At 46.3% G+C, this 13,730-nt stretch overlaps 1 protein-coding gene across 1 annotated transcript in view; it reads left to right on the forward strand.

Moving 5' to 3' along the window:
* The window catches only part of LOC141072991 (uncharacterized), a 481,253-nt gene that overhangs the window by 370,160 nt on the left and 97,363 nt on the right, over positions 1–13,730 (forward strand). Inside the window, exons 2-4 of the mRNA XM_073560260.1 lie at positions 11,527–11,676; positions 11,806–11,985; positions 12,070–12,193. Coding sequence (XP_073416361.1) covers positions 11,527–11,676; positions 11,806–11,985; positions 12,070–12,193 — 454 coding nt within the window. The remainder of the gene's footprint in view (positions 1–11,526; positions 11,677–11,805; positions 11,986–12,069; positions 12,194–13,730) is intronic.

The following is a 13,730-nucleotide window of genomic DNA, read 5'->3' on the forward strand; positions in this document are numbered from 1 at the left end:
ACAAGATGAAGGACTCCTTTCCAACACTCCGCCAACATATGCCTTTTCTGAATGTCTCCCTTCTGGCGCCTATGTGAAGTACTCTCAGTACTGAGTTACACTGGAGTTCCTCATTTCAGATGTTCCTATGAACTCTACTTGTACGGCAGACAGCTGTAGCCTGCTTCGGGGACTCCTTACTACCTAGTCCCGGCTAACTATCAATGCTGTTGTGCCCCCAAGTCTTGTGTCGGAATAAAGTGGTGACAACTTCTTTTCCTCCGGTGTCTGCTGCAGGACCATTAATATCCATACAACCTCGGGGACCGGACCCCGGCCTTGTGCTGTGAACTTGGGAAGGGTTCTCCTCTAACCCTAATCCTTAGTCCTCCTCTCCTCACGTTCCGTACTAATCCTTCTTTTCCTATGGAGAGTCAAGCTTTCTACAAATGTCTCTTTCCCGTGCCAGCGGACCCAGGTCACTGAGGTCGGTTGCAGCACTTCCTTCCATCCATCCACTCCGGGGATCTTCTCTGACTTTCTGCTCAATCCTAAACTCTTCCCGCTCTTTTGGTGCAGACTAAGCTCCACCCGCCTCCCAGCACGCTTCGTGTTCTAAGCAGGGAGCCACCAAAGGGTGCTTTGCTACACTACTGTGTTGTGTGGGATGCAGGTGTTGGAGTGTGGTCAGGTGTCTCCACCTTACCTGGATGGTGGGGTACCACACTTCAGGAGGAGGTGCAGTACCTCTGTGGTGACTGAACCCTCAGGGGCGCCACATTAGTGCTGATGATGCCAGCATCAGCATCACTATTATTGTCATCTACATGCCGAAGCACACTTTGAATAGTCTGCAGGAGGAGGGGTTGGTGGTGGTCCCGGGGAAAGAGGAGGAAGCAGAGGAGGATGCGGAAGGGTTAATATCTCTAAGTTCCAGTCTGTCCTCTCATAGGCGGTTGCCATGAAGAGGAACAAATAGAGAAGGATGAGGACGAAGAGGTGATAAACATGCAACAATTAGGAGATGAAGAGGATAATGATTCCCTCTCTGTTGTCCATGCCTCTCAGGAGGGGATGGAGGAAGCAAGCTTAAGTCTTATCCCACCATCAACACACTATGGACTTGGACCTCATGAAAGAGACCAACCCATGGAAACCTTCTTGCAGCACTATCTACAGCATGATTGTTGCCTATATTCTTAGGGTTCAAAATACTGCTGACTACTGGGTTGGCAGTCTGTTCGGTCAAAAAGAAATTTTGCCAGTTGCTTCTCACCTGGAAAGGGACGCACCCATGCTGCAGTATCAAAATATGCTTGAAGACAATTTTGACAGAGGTTTTCCCCAAAACATCAGTGAGGCACACAGTGTGCATCGCAGAGATAGGCTTCCAACCTCGAGAACATTGAGTTATCAATGAACAAACACGAGCAGCCTTGCAGTGCTAGAGTCCTGTGTTCCAACCCCACCAAGGACAACATCTGCAAAGAGTTTGTATGTTCTCCCCATGTTTGCGAGGGTTTGCTCCCAGTACTTATTTTTCTTCTCACACTCCAAAGACATACTGATAGGAAATTTAGACTGAGACCCAATGGGGACAGTGTCGCTAATGTCTGTAAATGTCTGCAAAGTGCTGTGGAATTATTGGTGCTATATAAGTGAGTAAAAAAAAAAATAGAATTTGATGCCACTTTTTAGTGGTATCTGCAAATAGTTTTTGGAAATTTTTGGTCTCCAGGTTGGATTTCCTTCATTTGTGTTGCATGAATTTGTCAAAGCTCTCAGAGCACCAGGCCTACACCAGGCACTCATCCACCATTTACTGATCAAACTTTAAGCAAGAAATACTGATCCAAGCCCTGTCCAATGCTTAAATGTGGCATGGTTTAAGGACCACGCTATTAGCACTAAGAATGTATATAGTGAAATGTGTACTCCTGGCTGGAGAACAATACCAGCCCAAAATAATTAAAAGATAAAATGTGGCCTGCTTTATGTTGCATGGTAGTAACAGAAAAAAATAGATTTTTTTTACTGTGGATGAGCCTTGGATAAAGAATAAAAAGAATTACAGATATGGCCAACTTTTTAGAGCACAGTAGTAACAGAACAAATTAATATTTTATCATGTGTACCCCTGTATGGAGAACAATATCTACACCACAGAATGAAAAGATGAACTGTAGACTGCTTTAGGACAGTGAGAAAACCAATTTTGATTTTATCATGTGTTCCAGAAAATGGGGAACAATATCAGCACCCAAAAATATCAAACTGACATCTAGCCTGGTGTATGACGTTACTAACAGAAGAAAGTATTTTTTTACTCTGGATGAGGCCTGTATAACATAGACTATATGCGCCAAACAATTTCAAACTGAGATCTCCCCTACTGTAGCATGCTAGTAACAGAAGAAAGTACCGTATTTTTTGGACCATAAGATGCACTTTTTTCCCAAAAAATTTTGGGGGAAAGGGGGGGGCATCTTATGGTCGCAATATACTCACTCCTGTGGCTGGTGCGGGTGGGCGTGGCTCTGTAGTGGGGTTGTGGTGGGAGGCTGTGCTCCAGTGCAGGGGCAGCAGCTCTCAGTGCTCCGTGGGGGGCTCCGCCGGCATTTCCTCAAAGCCCGGAGGCCCCCGCACATCCGTTGCTGTCATGTTGCGGTGGCCTCCGGGAACATGGCCACCGGTCCGGGGACGGCGCATGCTCAGGTTCAGATCTCGTCCCGAGATCTCGGGAAATGAGATTCAAATCTCGGTAACGAGATCTCGTCCCAAGATCTCATCTCCCGAGATCTCGGGAAGAGATCTGAACCTGAGCATGTGCCGTCCCCGGATCGGCGGCCATCTTCCCGGCATCCAAGTTCCCGGAGGCCACCGCAACATGGCAGCAACGGATGTGCAGGGGCCTCCAGGCTTTGAGGAAACGCCAGCGGAGCTGCTGCTCCTGCACCGGAGCCGCCGCCTCTGCATCAGAGCACAGCCCCCCTGCACTGGAGCACAGTGCCCCAGCACAGCCACCCTGCCCCAGCACAGACCACCTGCCCCAGCACAGTGCCCCAGCACAGCCTACCTGCCCCAGCACAGTGCCCCAGCACAGCCCACCTGCCCAAGCGCAGCACAGTGCCCCAGCACAGCCACCCTGCCCCAGCACAGCCCACCTGCCCTAGCACAGCCCACCTGCCCCAGCACAGCACAGTGCCCCAGCACAGCCCACCTGCCACAGCCCTCCTGCCTCAGCCCAGCACAGTGCCCCAGCACAGCCCACCTGCCCCTGCACAGTGCCCCAGCACAGCCCACCTACCCCAGCACAGCCCACCTGCCTAAGCACAGTGCCCCAGCCCACCTGCCCCAGCACAGTGCCACAGCCTACCTGCCCCAGCACAGCCCACCTGTCCCAGCACAGCCCACCTGCCCTAGCACTGCCCCAGCACAGCCCACCTGCCCCAGCACAGAGCCGCCGCTGCCACCGCGCCAGCTTGGGATGGGATTTCCTGTATGCCACCGCACCAGCCTGGACCACCGAACGACCCCTGTGACCACTTCTCCACCTGTGCTGGATCCCTTCCCTGTGTGACGTCCGTCTGCGAGTCTGGGCTGCAGTAAGACAGCACCCCGAGCAACCCCGATACCCTTTACCCCTATACAGGGATCTGGATTTACAGCAGAGCCCAGTAGGTAGCTGTCTGAATAAGAGCAGCGGACCAGGGCAGGACGGTCGCCAGAAAGGGGTTAAAAAACGGGACCAAAAGCGTAGTCAGGAATCCAAGTCTAAACCAGGCGGGCAGCAGAGGTACAAAAACGGCAGACAGTAGCAGAGTCAAATCCAGGCCAAGGTCAGAGTCATAAACCGGGAGGGAGGCAGAGGTACAAAATCGTTAGGCAGTCGCAGCATCAAAAACCAGGCCAAGGTCAGAGTCGTAAACCAGTAGGGCGGCAGAGGTACAAAATCGTCAGGCAGGAGCAGAGTCAGAAATCCAGGCAAAGGTCAGAATCAAAGATGGCAAATAACAAACTAGCACACTGAGGAAACCAAGACTATATCTGGCGGCTTGCAAGACAGGCCCCAAGGTATTTGAAGGATCAGGCTATCCCTCACAGGCTCACAGTCTGATGACGTCATTTGGACTGCCCCCAGGACCAGGCCAGATTGTGATGCATCAACCCCCTCATGACTGACAGAGGAGCGGAGCCTGCGCCCACCAGATGCCTGCGCAGGAGCCCCTTCTTTGTCACCACCACCCACGGGTGAACCACGGTGCCTCCTAGAGGTCGAGGCAGGAACTGCAGTCCTCGAGTCTGACGGCGACGTGACAGTCCGGCGCCTCCCAGTGGCCGAGACCGGAACAGCAGTCCTCAAGTCTGACAGCGACGTGACGTGGTAAGCTGAATTCGGACTGTAAGATGGACCCCCATTTAACACATTGTTATTTTTTCCCTATTTTCCTTCTGAAAATTTGGGGTGCGTCTTATGGTCCGGTGCATCTTATAGTCGAAAAATACGGTATTTTTTTAGAGTGGTTGAGGTCTGTATACCATAGAATATATGATCCATACAATTTCAAACTCAGATCTAGCCTGCTGTATCACGTTTGTCACAGAAAAAAACTAAATTTATTTATTCTGCATGAGCTCTGCTGAAAGAAGAATTTCACCGCCACTAAATGACAAGGTGAGATATGGTGTGCTGAATCACTTTAGCAACTGAAAAAATAGTTTTTTTTATTCTGCAACATCTCTGCACACAGATTAATTTCACCGCCACAAAATGACAAGGTGGGACATGGTGTGCTATATCACGTTTGTAACAGAAAAAAATAGATTTTTTTTTACTCTGCAACAGCTCTGCACACAGATTAAGTTCTGCGGCACTAAATGACAAGGTGACATATGCCTTACTGAATCACGTTTCATACCTGAAAAAAATAGATTTTGAAAGGTCTACTTGTGCATGGAGCACAATAGAAACAGTGCACAACACACTTCTATGAAATGTTCCCTGCTGTCTTTGTCTGTGGATCTCACTAATGGTACAAGAAAAAAAAATGTGCTGGTAGGTCGATTTCACAGCCACGCAGGACAGTAGCTATCTAAACTATCTGACGCAGAAAAAACACCTAGCTAACTAGATAGAATCTATCAGCAAACAGTTCCAGCTTCAGGAGCAGCCTCTCTGCACTGCTGTGTGCACACGTTGCAGATTTAGATGCGGATCCGCAGCATTTCTGTACCCATTGACTTCCATTGAGTCAGGCACATTCGCAGCAAAACCGCAGAAGTAAAAAAAATCTGTGGATTTGCTACGGATGTGGGTGCGAGAAACGCTGCAGATTGGGAGGAGGGAAGTGTGTGGGCGGAGACTGTGTGCATGTCTGTCTGCAAGGATCTGCGTGTATGTGTGTGTGCGGGGGTCTGTGTGTAGTGTGTGCGTGTCTGTGTGTGTCTCTGTGTGTCTCTGTGTGTGTGCGTGTGTCCCTGTGTTTGTGCATGTCTGTGTGCAGCCATTGTTTGATGTGACTACTGCTCCCATCCGGCTATGAATGCTCACAATGATAGCACTGCCGATGAAGGGACAGACAATGCATGTGTTCAGTAGTAAAAAAAAACATACAGTACATACATATACACATACATTACAGACAGTATATACAACATGTAACATAGAGTACATACTCACCAATCACCTAGTCCCCGAAGCCCTCTATCTCCTGTAATAAAAATAAAATAATAAACCAACCTATACATTACCTTTCCGCGAGTCCCACGACGATCTCCTGTGTAGAACACTGACATTGGATGATGTCAGTGCTCTACAGGGGCTCCCGCGATGAATTGACAGGTGGACCTCCACGTTGTATCCCTCCGCTGCCAGGAGAGAGGTCCCCTAACCTTAACCCTAACCCTAATTCTCACACAACATTACCATAAAGTGAGAGGATGAACTCAGGTAACCTCTTCAGTGATGCACTGCATGAGTCATTGTCTCCTGTCAGTGCATCATGGGAGGCCCTGTAGAGCAGTGACATCACCGGATGTCACTGTTCTATAGGGGAGATCGTCATGGGACACTCGTTATTAAATGGATTACGTCATAACAGGGAGTATTTTTTTTTTCCAGGAGGTCGAGGGTGTTGCAAGGATTAGGCATCTAATAAATATGGCAAAACTGTGTGGTGTTTTATTTCATTAAAATACTTTTTTTCTGGCTGTCTTTTTTAACCCTTAACAACTGTAGTATAAGTAATGGATAAATGTCTTATTGATGCCTCTCCATTACTAACTGGGCTTGATGTCACCTTACAATGCAAAGGTGACATTAACCCCTTATTAACCTATATGCCAACGCTAAAGAGCAGTGGGAAGAGAGAGGCTAAGTGCTGAAATTGGCACATCTTACAGATGCGCCATTTCTGGGGCGGCTGGGGGCAGATGTTTGTAGCCGGGGTGGGGAGCAATAACCATGGTCCCTTCCTAGGCTATGAATATCTGCCCCAGTCATCGGCTTTCCGACTCTGGTGCAGAAAATTGCAAGGGAGCCCACGCCACTTTTTTTAACCTTTTTTCAAATTTAAACATATTGTTCATTAATAAACATTGGCCTTGGCATTATATATCTATCTATTTATAGAGATATATATGTATAGATATATCTATCTTTAGATATATCTCTCTATCTATAGATATAGCTATAGATAGATAGCTATATCTATAGATAGATATATCTATCCATATGTCTATCTATATCTATCTATATATCTATCGATAGACCTACCTATCTATCTATGCATCTATCATCTACTGTATTTTCCTGCATTTTTACCAATTTTTCCCGATTTTATGAAAATTTGTTTGTTGTCACGGGACTACTACAACAGAGAGGAGCCCGAAGACTGCAGCGTCTGATTTCTCCTACTCCTGCATTGAAAAGAAGCAATTCACCTTATTTTTAAATTTCTTTTGACCGTACAGGGGTTAATTGGCCATGTTGTAAACTCTGGGAGTCTGAGCTCTCAGCTGAGCATAGTTAGCCTTCCTAGCCTCTATATACTCCGGGTCCTGACTGAAAAACATCATCACACACTAGTTTATGCTGCATGGCTAGGAGGATAGTTGTTTGGAGGTTATATGAGAAAGAGTTTGGTGGATTTATCTGTGACTGTTGCTTGGGTTTGTAAGTGTAGTTCTGTCATGATCCAGTGTTGGATCTGGCGGTATTAAAAGCACAAAGTGAACTTTTTTTACTTTGGAAAGTTCCAAGGTGTCTTGACTGTCCCCGGTGGTGGTGAGTGGTATTGCACTTTAGGGTTTTTTGCACTTAATTATGGATCAGGTGTGACACCCTATAAAGGTGTGCTCAGGGGGTTCACTCACTGCCTGTGATATTGTGAGTTTGTGTTCGCTCTGTTTTTGGAGGGCCTGGATGAGGGATGGAGCTGGTGAGGAGTCCTGCGCAGCTTAGCCAGGGGGGATGTGTTTCAGCTATGGTGTCTGGACGAAGGACTGGCATGGCGTGGTGGAGTCGCAGTGATGGTGTCAGCGGGAAGTGTCTGCATGGGCTGGTGGAGTGGCGACTATGGAGAGTGGCACTCACCATGTGGGACTTGGCCGCTGAGCTGGACTCAAGCATGCTCGACTTCGTGTCAGCAGCTGAACTCATCCTTGGGACTCTGGTTCTAAGCAGCTGCAACTGGTGGTGGACTCTGCTCCAAGGCTGCACTAAGGTGAAGGATCCTGTTATGGTGATGGATCCGGGTGGAGGAGAAGATGCACTCAGGTGGAGGGCTCTGTTGCTGGGAGTGCACGCAACAGAGCAAAGCTAAGTGGTGTTTCCCCTGTATTGTCTCTTTCCTCATGTGTGTTATTAGTGCAGTGGTGGGATTAGTCTCCGCACCGACCCATTCCCTAGTGAGGGTTTAGGGTCAGGGTGAGCAAGGGCGTTAAGGTACGCGTGCGGCGACAGGTGCGGAGCCTGTTTAGGGAATGTAAGGAGTGCAGGGACACTGGCTCAGGGGAGCTTAGGAGGTCTCCATTTCCCCATTCCCTATCGCAGGGCCCACCATTGTTATAGTTTCCCAGGTTCCCCCTTTATTATTTGATTATTGTATGTATAACGTGTAATACCTAAATTCGCCAGGTGGAGGCGGCGTATCCACCTGCACGTTTTATTATTTAAATGCGCCCCACTGGAGGCGGTGTATCCAGGGTCACGTGTGTTATGGGTCCGCCTTGCGGAAACATCTGCGTCCTGACACACGTGATCATGACAAGTTCCCTTTCTTTCTCCTACTTTGGTTTTTCTGCATCCTCCACCTTCTGGTGCATTCCTTTGTTATATGTGAGTGAATATTTGTATGCCTGATATTTTCAGTTACAACAGTTTGTGTTGCTTTGTTCATCTAGTTGGTGTACTGCAGTGCACAACTGCTCCCCTCTTCCCTTTGTGGGGGAAGAGAACAAAAGGAGGGCGGATTCAGGAAATAAGGCAAGGTACATGGCCCTGGCATCTTCACCTTCAAAGGTAAGCCAGTGAACAGGGCGAGCTATGATGCCCTTTAGCATTTGGGACAGGGAAGGAGCCCCTGTCCCGGGTCACCTGACATCCGAGTCGTGACACTCGTGTTTCCGATCATGAATCCGAATGTGCAATATTCGTGCCAAATTTATGTTTGGTGATCATTTTCTGAACATATTTGCTCATCTCTACTACCAACACATAAATTCAGGCTTTAAAAAGAGATATTGACATCTACTCAGAAATTCAGACTTCAGCCTAAGAGAGGTCTTCACACTAGACACATAGGTTCCCAGCAGTTTTGAGACTGCTTTATCATTGGTTGCTGTGAGTACTTGGATACAGTGACTTCAGTGACTAGAGGAGACTTCCCCCCTGACGGTGCAGAGCCAGTGACACATGCAAGCAGCCCCAGGGACCGCAGTGACCAGCCAGAGCCCCTGTGTGTGGTAGAAAAACTTCCCTGTGTGTGCACCATCATTCCTGCGGAGAGAAAGATGAGGTATCCTCCAGAGACTCAGAGTAGGGGAGACTTAGGTTTTCAGCATCTCCCTGCTCCTTGCTTTAACCCCTGAGGACCCAGCTTCATACTGAGTAGAGACTGCAAGCGCCGCTGTTGACGGTGCCAACGTGGGAGAAGTGGACCCTTCAATCAAGCCTTCCCCGGACTGAAAAGTTGCAAGTATTTGTGTTTAACTGTCTGAACTCTGCATTATTGCTTATTGCTTTTCTTCAGTTACATTGTGCTGCTTTACTGTCGTATATCTTCACAATTAACCCCCTATTGCTCCTCCCTGCGTAGAGTGAATATCCCTGTAAATAAACCTTTAACACTTGGTCTGTCTCACGTCCGTGGCGACATCCTCAGTATCTGCAGGTTATTAGACATAAATTGTACAAATTATGTGCTAAGCATCTCAACTTTTTTCAATTTGAAGGGAGTAGTTGTCCCATCAGCCAATGCCAGTGACCGGTGATAAACTTTTTACTTACCGTCACAGCTGTGGACTCACCCTATCATTTTCGTGGCTCTCTGATCAGTGGCTCAAACAGTAGTTTTCCTCAACATATGAGGTATCGGCATGCTCAGGAGAAATTGCACAACAAATTTTGCAGTTCATTTTCTACTGATATCCTTGTGAACATAAAAAATGGTGTCTAATGTAAAATGTTTGTGAAAAAAAGTTAAATGTTCATTTTTTCCTTCCACGTTCTGCTTAAGGGTTAATAAACTTTTTTAATGTGGTTTTGAGTAGCTTGAGGGGTGCAGTTTTTTAGAATAGTGTCACTTTTGGATATTTTCTGCCATATAGGCCCCTCAAAGTCATTTCAAATATGAGGTGGTCCCTAAAAAAAATGGTTTTGTAATTTTTTTTTAGGAAAAATAATAAAAGTTTCTGGTCAACTTTTAACCCTTATAACTTCCTAACAAAAAAAGTTTCAAAAATTGTGCTGATGTAAAGTAAACATGCAGGAAATGTTATTTACTAACTATTTTGTGTGACATAACTCTCTGATTTAAGGGCATGAAAACTAAAAGTTTGATAATTGCGAAACTTTCAAAATTGTCACCAATTTTCTCATTTTTTCACAAATAAACTTAAGTCATATCAAAGAAATTTTACCACTGTAGTGAAGAAGTACAAAAAGTAAAGAGAAATACTCCGCCACATAGTATACGTCCAGTTACCTTTGTGAAAATAAAACAAATTAGGGTCAATAATTCCCTCATGTGTGGGGTCTATTTGTCTCCATGCAGAGAAATCACACGTTACATTCCACACATAACACTGTGCAGAAAAGGCGGCGCGGGGTAATTGTGCCAGCAGTGAGGGGGAATAATGGCGGGAATGTCACTGACTGAGGAGAAGTCTCCATGTAGCGTCTGCACTCCGGATATCATGTGACCCCTGACTCCTCCCCTCCTGTGACCTGATCACAGGTCCTGTGCGCACAGAGCAGCCATATATGTGGAGTGCAGCTCTGCGGGTGGAGGTCGGTGCTGGAGGCTCTATTATTCTCTATGTGGAGTGCGGCTCTGCGGGTGGAGGTCGGTGCTGGAGGCTCCATTATTCTCTATGTGGAGTGCGGCTCTGTGGGTGGAGGTCGGTGCTGGAGGCTCCATTATTCTCTATGTGGAGTGCGGCTCTGCGGGTGGAGGCTCCACACCAGGACTGTAGCAGGTAAAGACCCCAATATCTACAGGTGTCCCTTCTAATTGGGGGAAACTATCCCCTCTAATAATCCTCAGACAGTTCTGACAGACACGGGAAAGTGCCCCTTTATGGAGGGGACAGAAAGTCTGTTTAGTCACTTTAGCTCCATAGTATCAGCTCTAATCCAATGGTGAGAGAGCGATTTACCCCGAAGAGTCACAGATTGTGGGGTTGGTACAGAAATGTTATATTTAGGGGGTTTTGTGTTGTCTCCTTATAAGAATCACAATGGTTTTGTTCCTTTTCCGCTGATAGATACAAACGACCCAACTATGAAAGACGGGAACCAAGGAAACATGGATTACTCTCCTAATATGGGGCCTCCACACAGTATAATGTTCCCACAGTACTGCCATCATCCACACACACACACAGTATTGTCGGGAAACCTTCATATAGACGGCCGGTGGGGATGGAGTCAGTGACGGACTCTGGCCAAATATGTTTCTAGAGCCGTAGTAGAAGATGAAGATGTCGTCCTCACCATGAAGTAGTTATTTCTCCTGTCTCGTGTAATGAATATCTCCTGCAGTATTGCTAATGCCGATTCCAGTGTCGGGAAATGAGACGAGAATTAGCGTTATGGAAGATGAGAAGATGAGTCTATGAGGAACGTATTCAGCTGCCGACTCCGAGGGAGAAACTGCTTGTTGTCTGTGGCCTAAATATATAGGGTTTATTAGTAGATGTAAAGAAGAAAACTAAATACTGTAATAATAATAATAAATCTCCTCATATTTTTCCCTTATTATCTCCAGTAATTGTATAATTACACAGGATTGTTATGATGTTACATCGGCTCATCTTCTCATTCAGGTCTCTACAATATCGGATCCTCTCAGTGAAGATCTTCTATATAAGAGAATTTTCCTGATTTACCCATCAATGATGGATATGGACAGAGACAAGATGGCAGAGAGGATATTGCACCTCACCCTAGAGATCCTCTTCCGGCTTACTGGAGAGGTGAGAGATTCTGATGACGTCACATTACATCATTCTTATCTGTGGGAATAACAGATGGACAGAACTGGAGAGGTGAGGACTCTGGAAATGTCTGTAGTGAGATTTATTAATGTGTCTCTCCATAACCAGGATTACACAGTAGTGAAGAAGACCTCTAGTGAGCGCTGTCAGGACCCTGTGTCTGAGGGATGGGAAAGACCCCTGAACCCAATCACGGGGCCTCCACCTCACCCCCTAATACATGAAGACATCAATGACCAAAAGATCCTAGAACTCACCTACAAGATGATTGAGCTGCTGACTGGAGAGGTGACACTGCTGGGAATGCTGGGACATTATGTAGTAACGCTATGAAGGTATCAGGGGGAATGACGGTATCATTGTATGTGTCAGGTTCCTATAAGGTGTCAGGATGTCGCCGTCTATTTCTCCATGGAGGAGTGGGATTATTTAGAAGGACACAAAGATCTGTACAAGGACGTCATGATGGAGGTTCCCCAGCCCCTCACATCACCAGGTAATAGACAGGACTAAATACACGCGGCCTATAATTATCTGTATGTAAAGAATAAATTCAGTCCCTGTATGTTTCCTCCAGATCTATCCAGTAAGAGGACAACACCAGAGAGATGTCCCCGTCCTCTTCTTCCACAGGACTGTGAACAAGAAGATCCCAGTGTTCCTCAGGATCATCAGGTAGATGGAGAGAAGGTGTCATGAGATCTCCCCTATGATGTGTAGACGGCTGTGAAGGTCTTGTGCTCAGTCTTGTTTTGTCCACCAGTATTATATCTTTTATACTTGTGTAATGAGAACGGTGGAGATGGCAGGATTACAGCTGATCATAGATGTGATTTCTCCATCTGTCTGTGACTTTTACAATATTTGTTTCAGGGTGAAGATCTGACCCATATTAATACTACAGAGACATTTGTGAGGGGTGATGAGCGGTGTAAAGAGGCGATTCCTACATATGACTACCCAGGTGAGTAGTGACCACTAAATGCAGAGAAGTCACAGATTCTTCTCAGTCACCGGCTGTGGCGGCTTTATCAGTGGTGTAGTCCGGCTGTATTACAATGGTGTGATCACCATCTTGCCTCTAGACCACAAAATTCTCCTCCATCCAAAACTGTTCAGATGACTTCAGGTATTGAATGCCCTTTTCTATAGAACATACCACCTGGAGGATTCACCTACCTCCTGGGATTAGAAGATGCTGATCGTTACCTTCCCAGATCTGTAAACAACAAAGCCAAATGACAGCGTACGTAGAATGTGCTGACAAGTTAGAAAATCACTTGAATAAAAATATTATGATGGTTCTGTAAGAGAGCGCGGAGGGTAATGATGCTGTTGGTGTCCTAGATCCCTGATATCTTATTGGATGAATCTCCCTTCTCTCCCTTCTGTGCTGCTGAATGTGCTCATATGGTCCCTACAAGACCAGGTCCAGTCTTTCTGGCCAAACTTCACTTTTATGATCAATAACATTAAATGTGCAGTGAGGCCAAGTGTGAATTTCTGTACAATGACAACAGAGTTTCCCTTTAACCTGACTTTTTATCCTGACTTTTCAATTTCTTTTATAATTGACTGACTTCAAGAAAGATTGTGGTAAACTACATAAAAACATTACACTGTGCCGTGATATATCTCTAAGCTGTGCGTGGCTGATGGCTGTAATATACAGTTATTCACGCCTGCAGGAGATGTGTTGGCATGGCTCCAGCCCTGGTTTCATGGATTCACTCCATATCATAAATTCCATTATGTTTTCAATCATAAAGAGTTCAGATTACTGCACAATCTCTCCTGAAATGGGGGCGCTAATACTTTCTCTATTCCTCTGGTCAAGACTCATAGTAGCTCCAAGGATCCACCATAAATGAGTGCAACTCTGATATAGTGTTGGAGCTGTCCCCAAAATATACGTTGCTGTTGGGAATGTAACATATTTTTTATTTTATGTCTTTCTTTTATTTTCTTTTTTTTTTTTTTTTTTACATGTTCATCTATAGTTTGATTGTGGTGGGATTGGCCTGCCTCACTTA

This window comes from Dendrobates tinctorius, unplaced genomic scaffold, assembly GCF_039654945.1.
Source record: "Dendrobates tinctorius isolate UK_male_01 unplaced genomic scaffold, ASM3965494v1 ptg000294l, whole genome shotgun sequence".
Taxonomy (NCBI): Eukaryota; Metazoa; Chordata; class Amphibia; order Anura; family Dendrobatidae; genus Dendrobates; species Dendrobates tinctorius.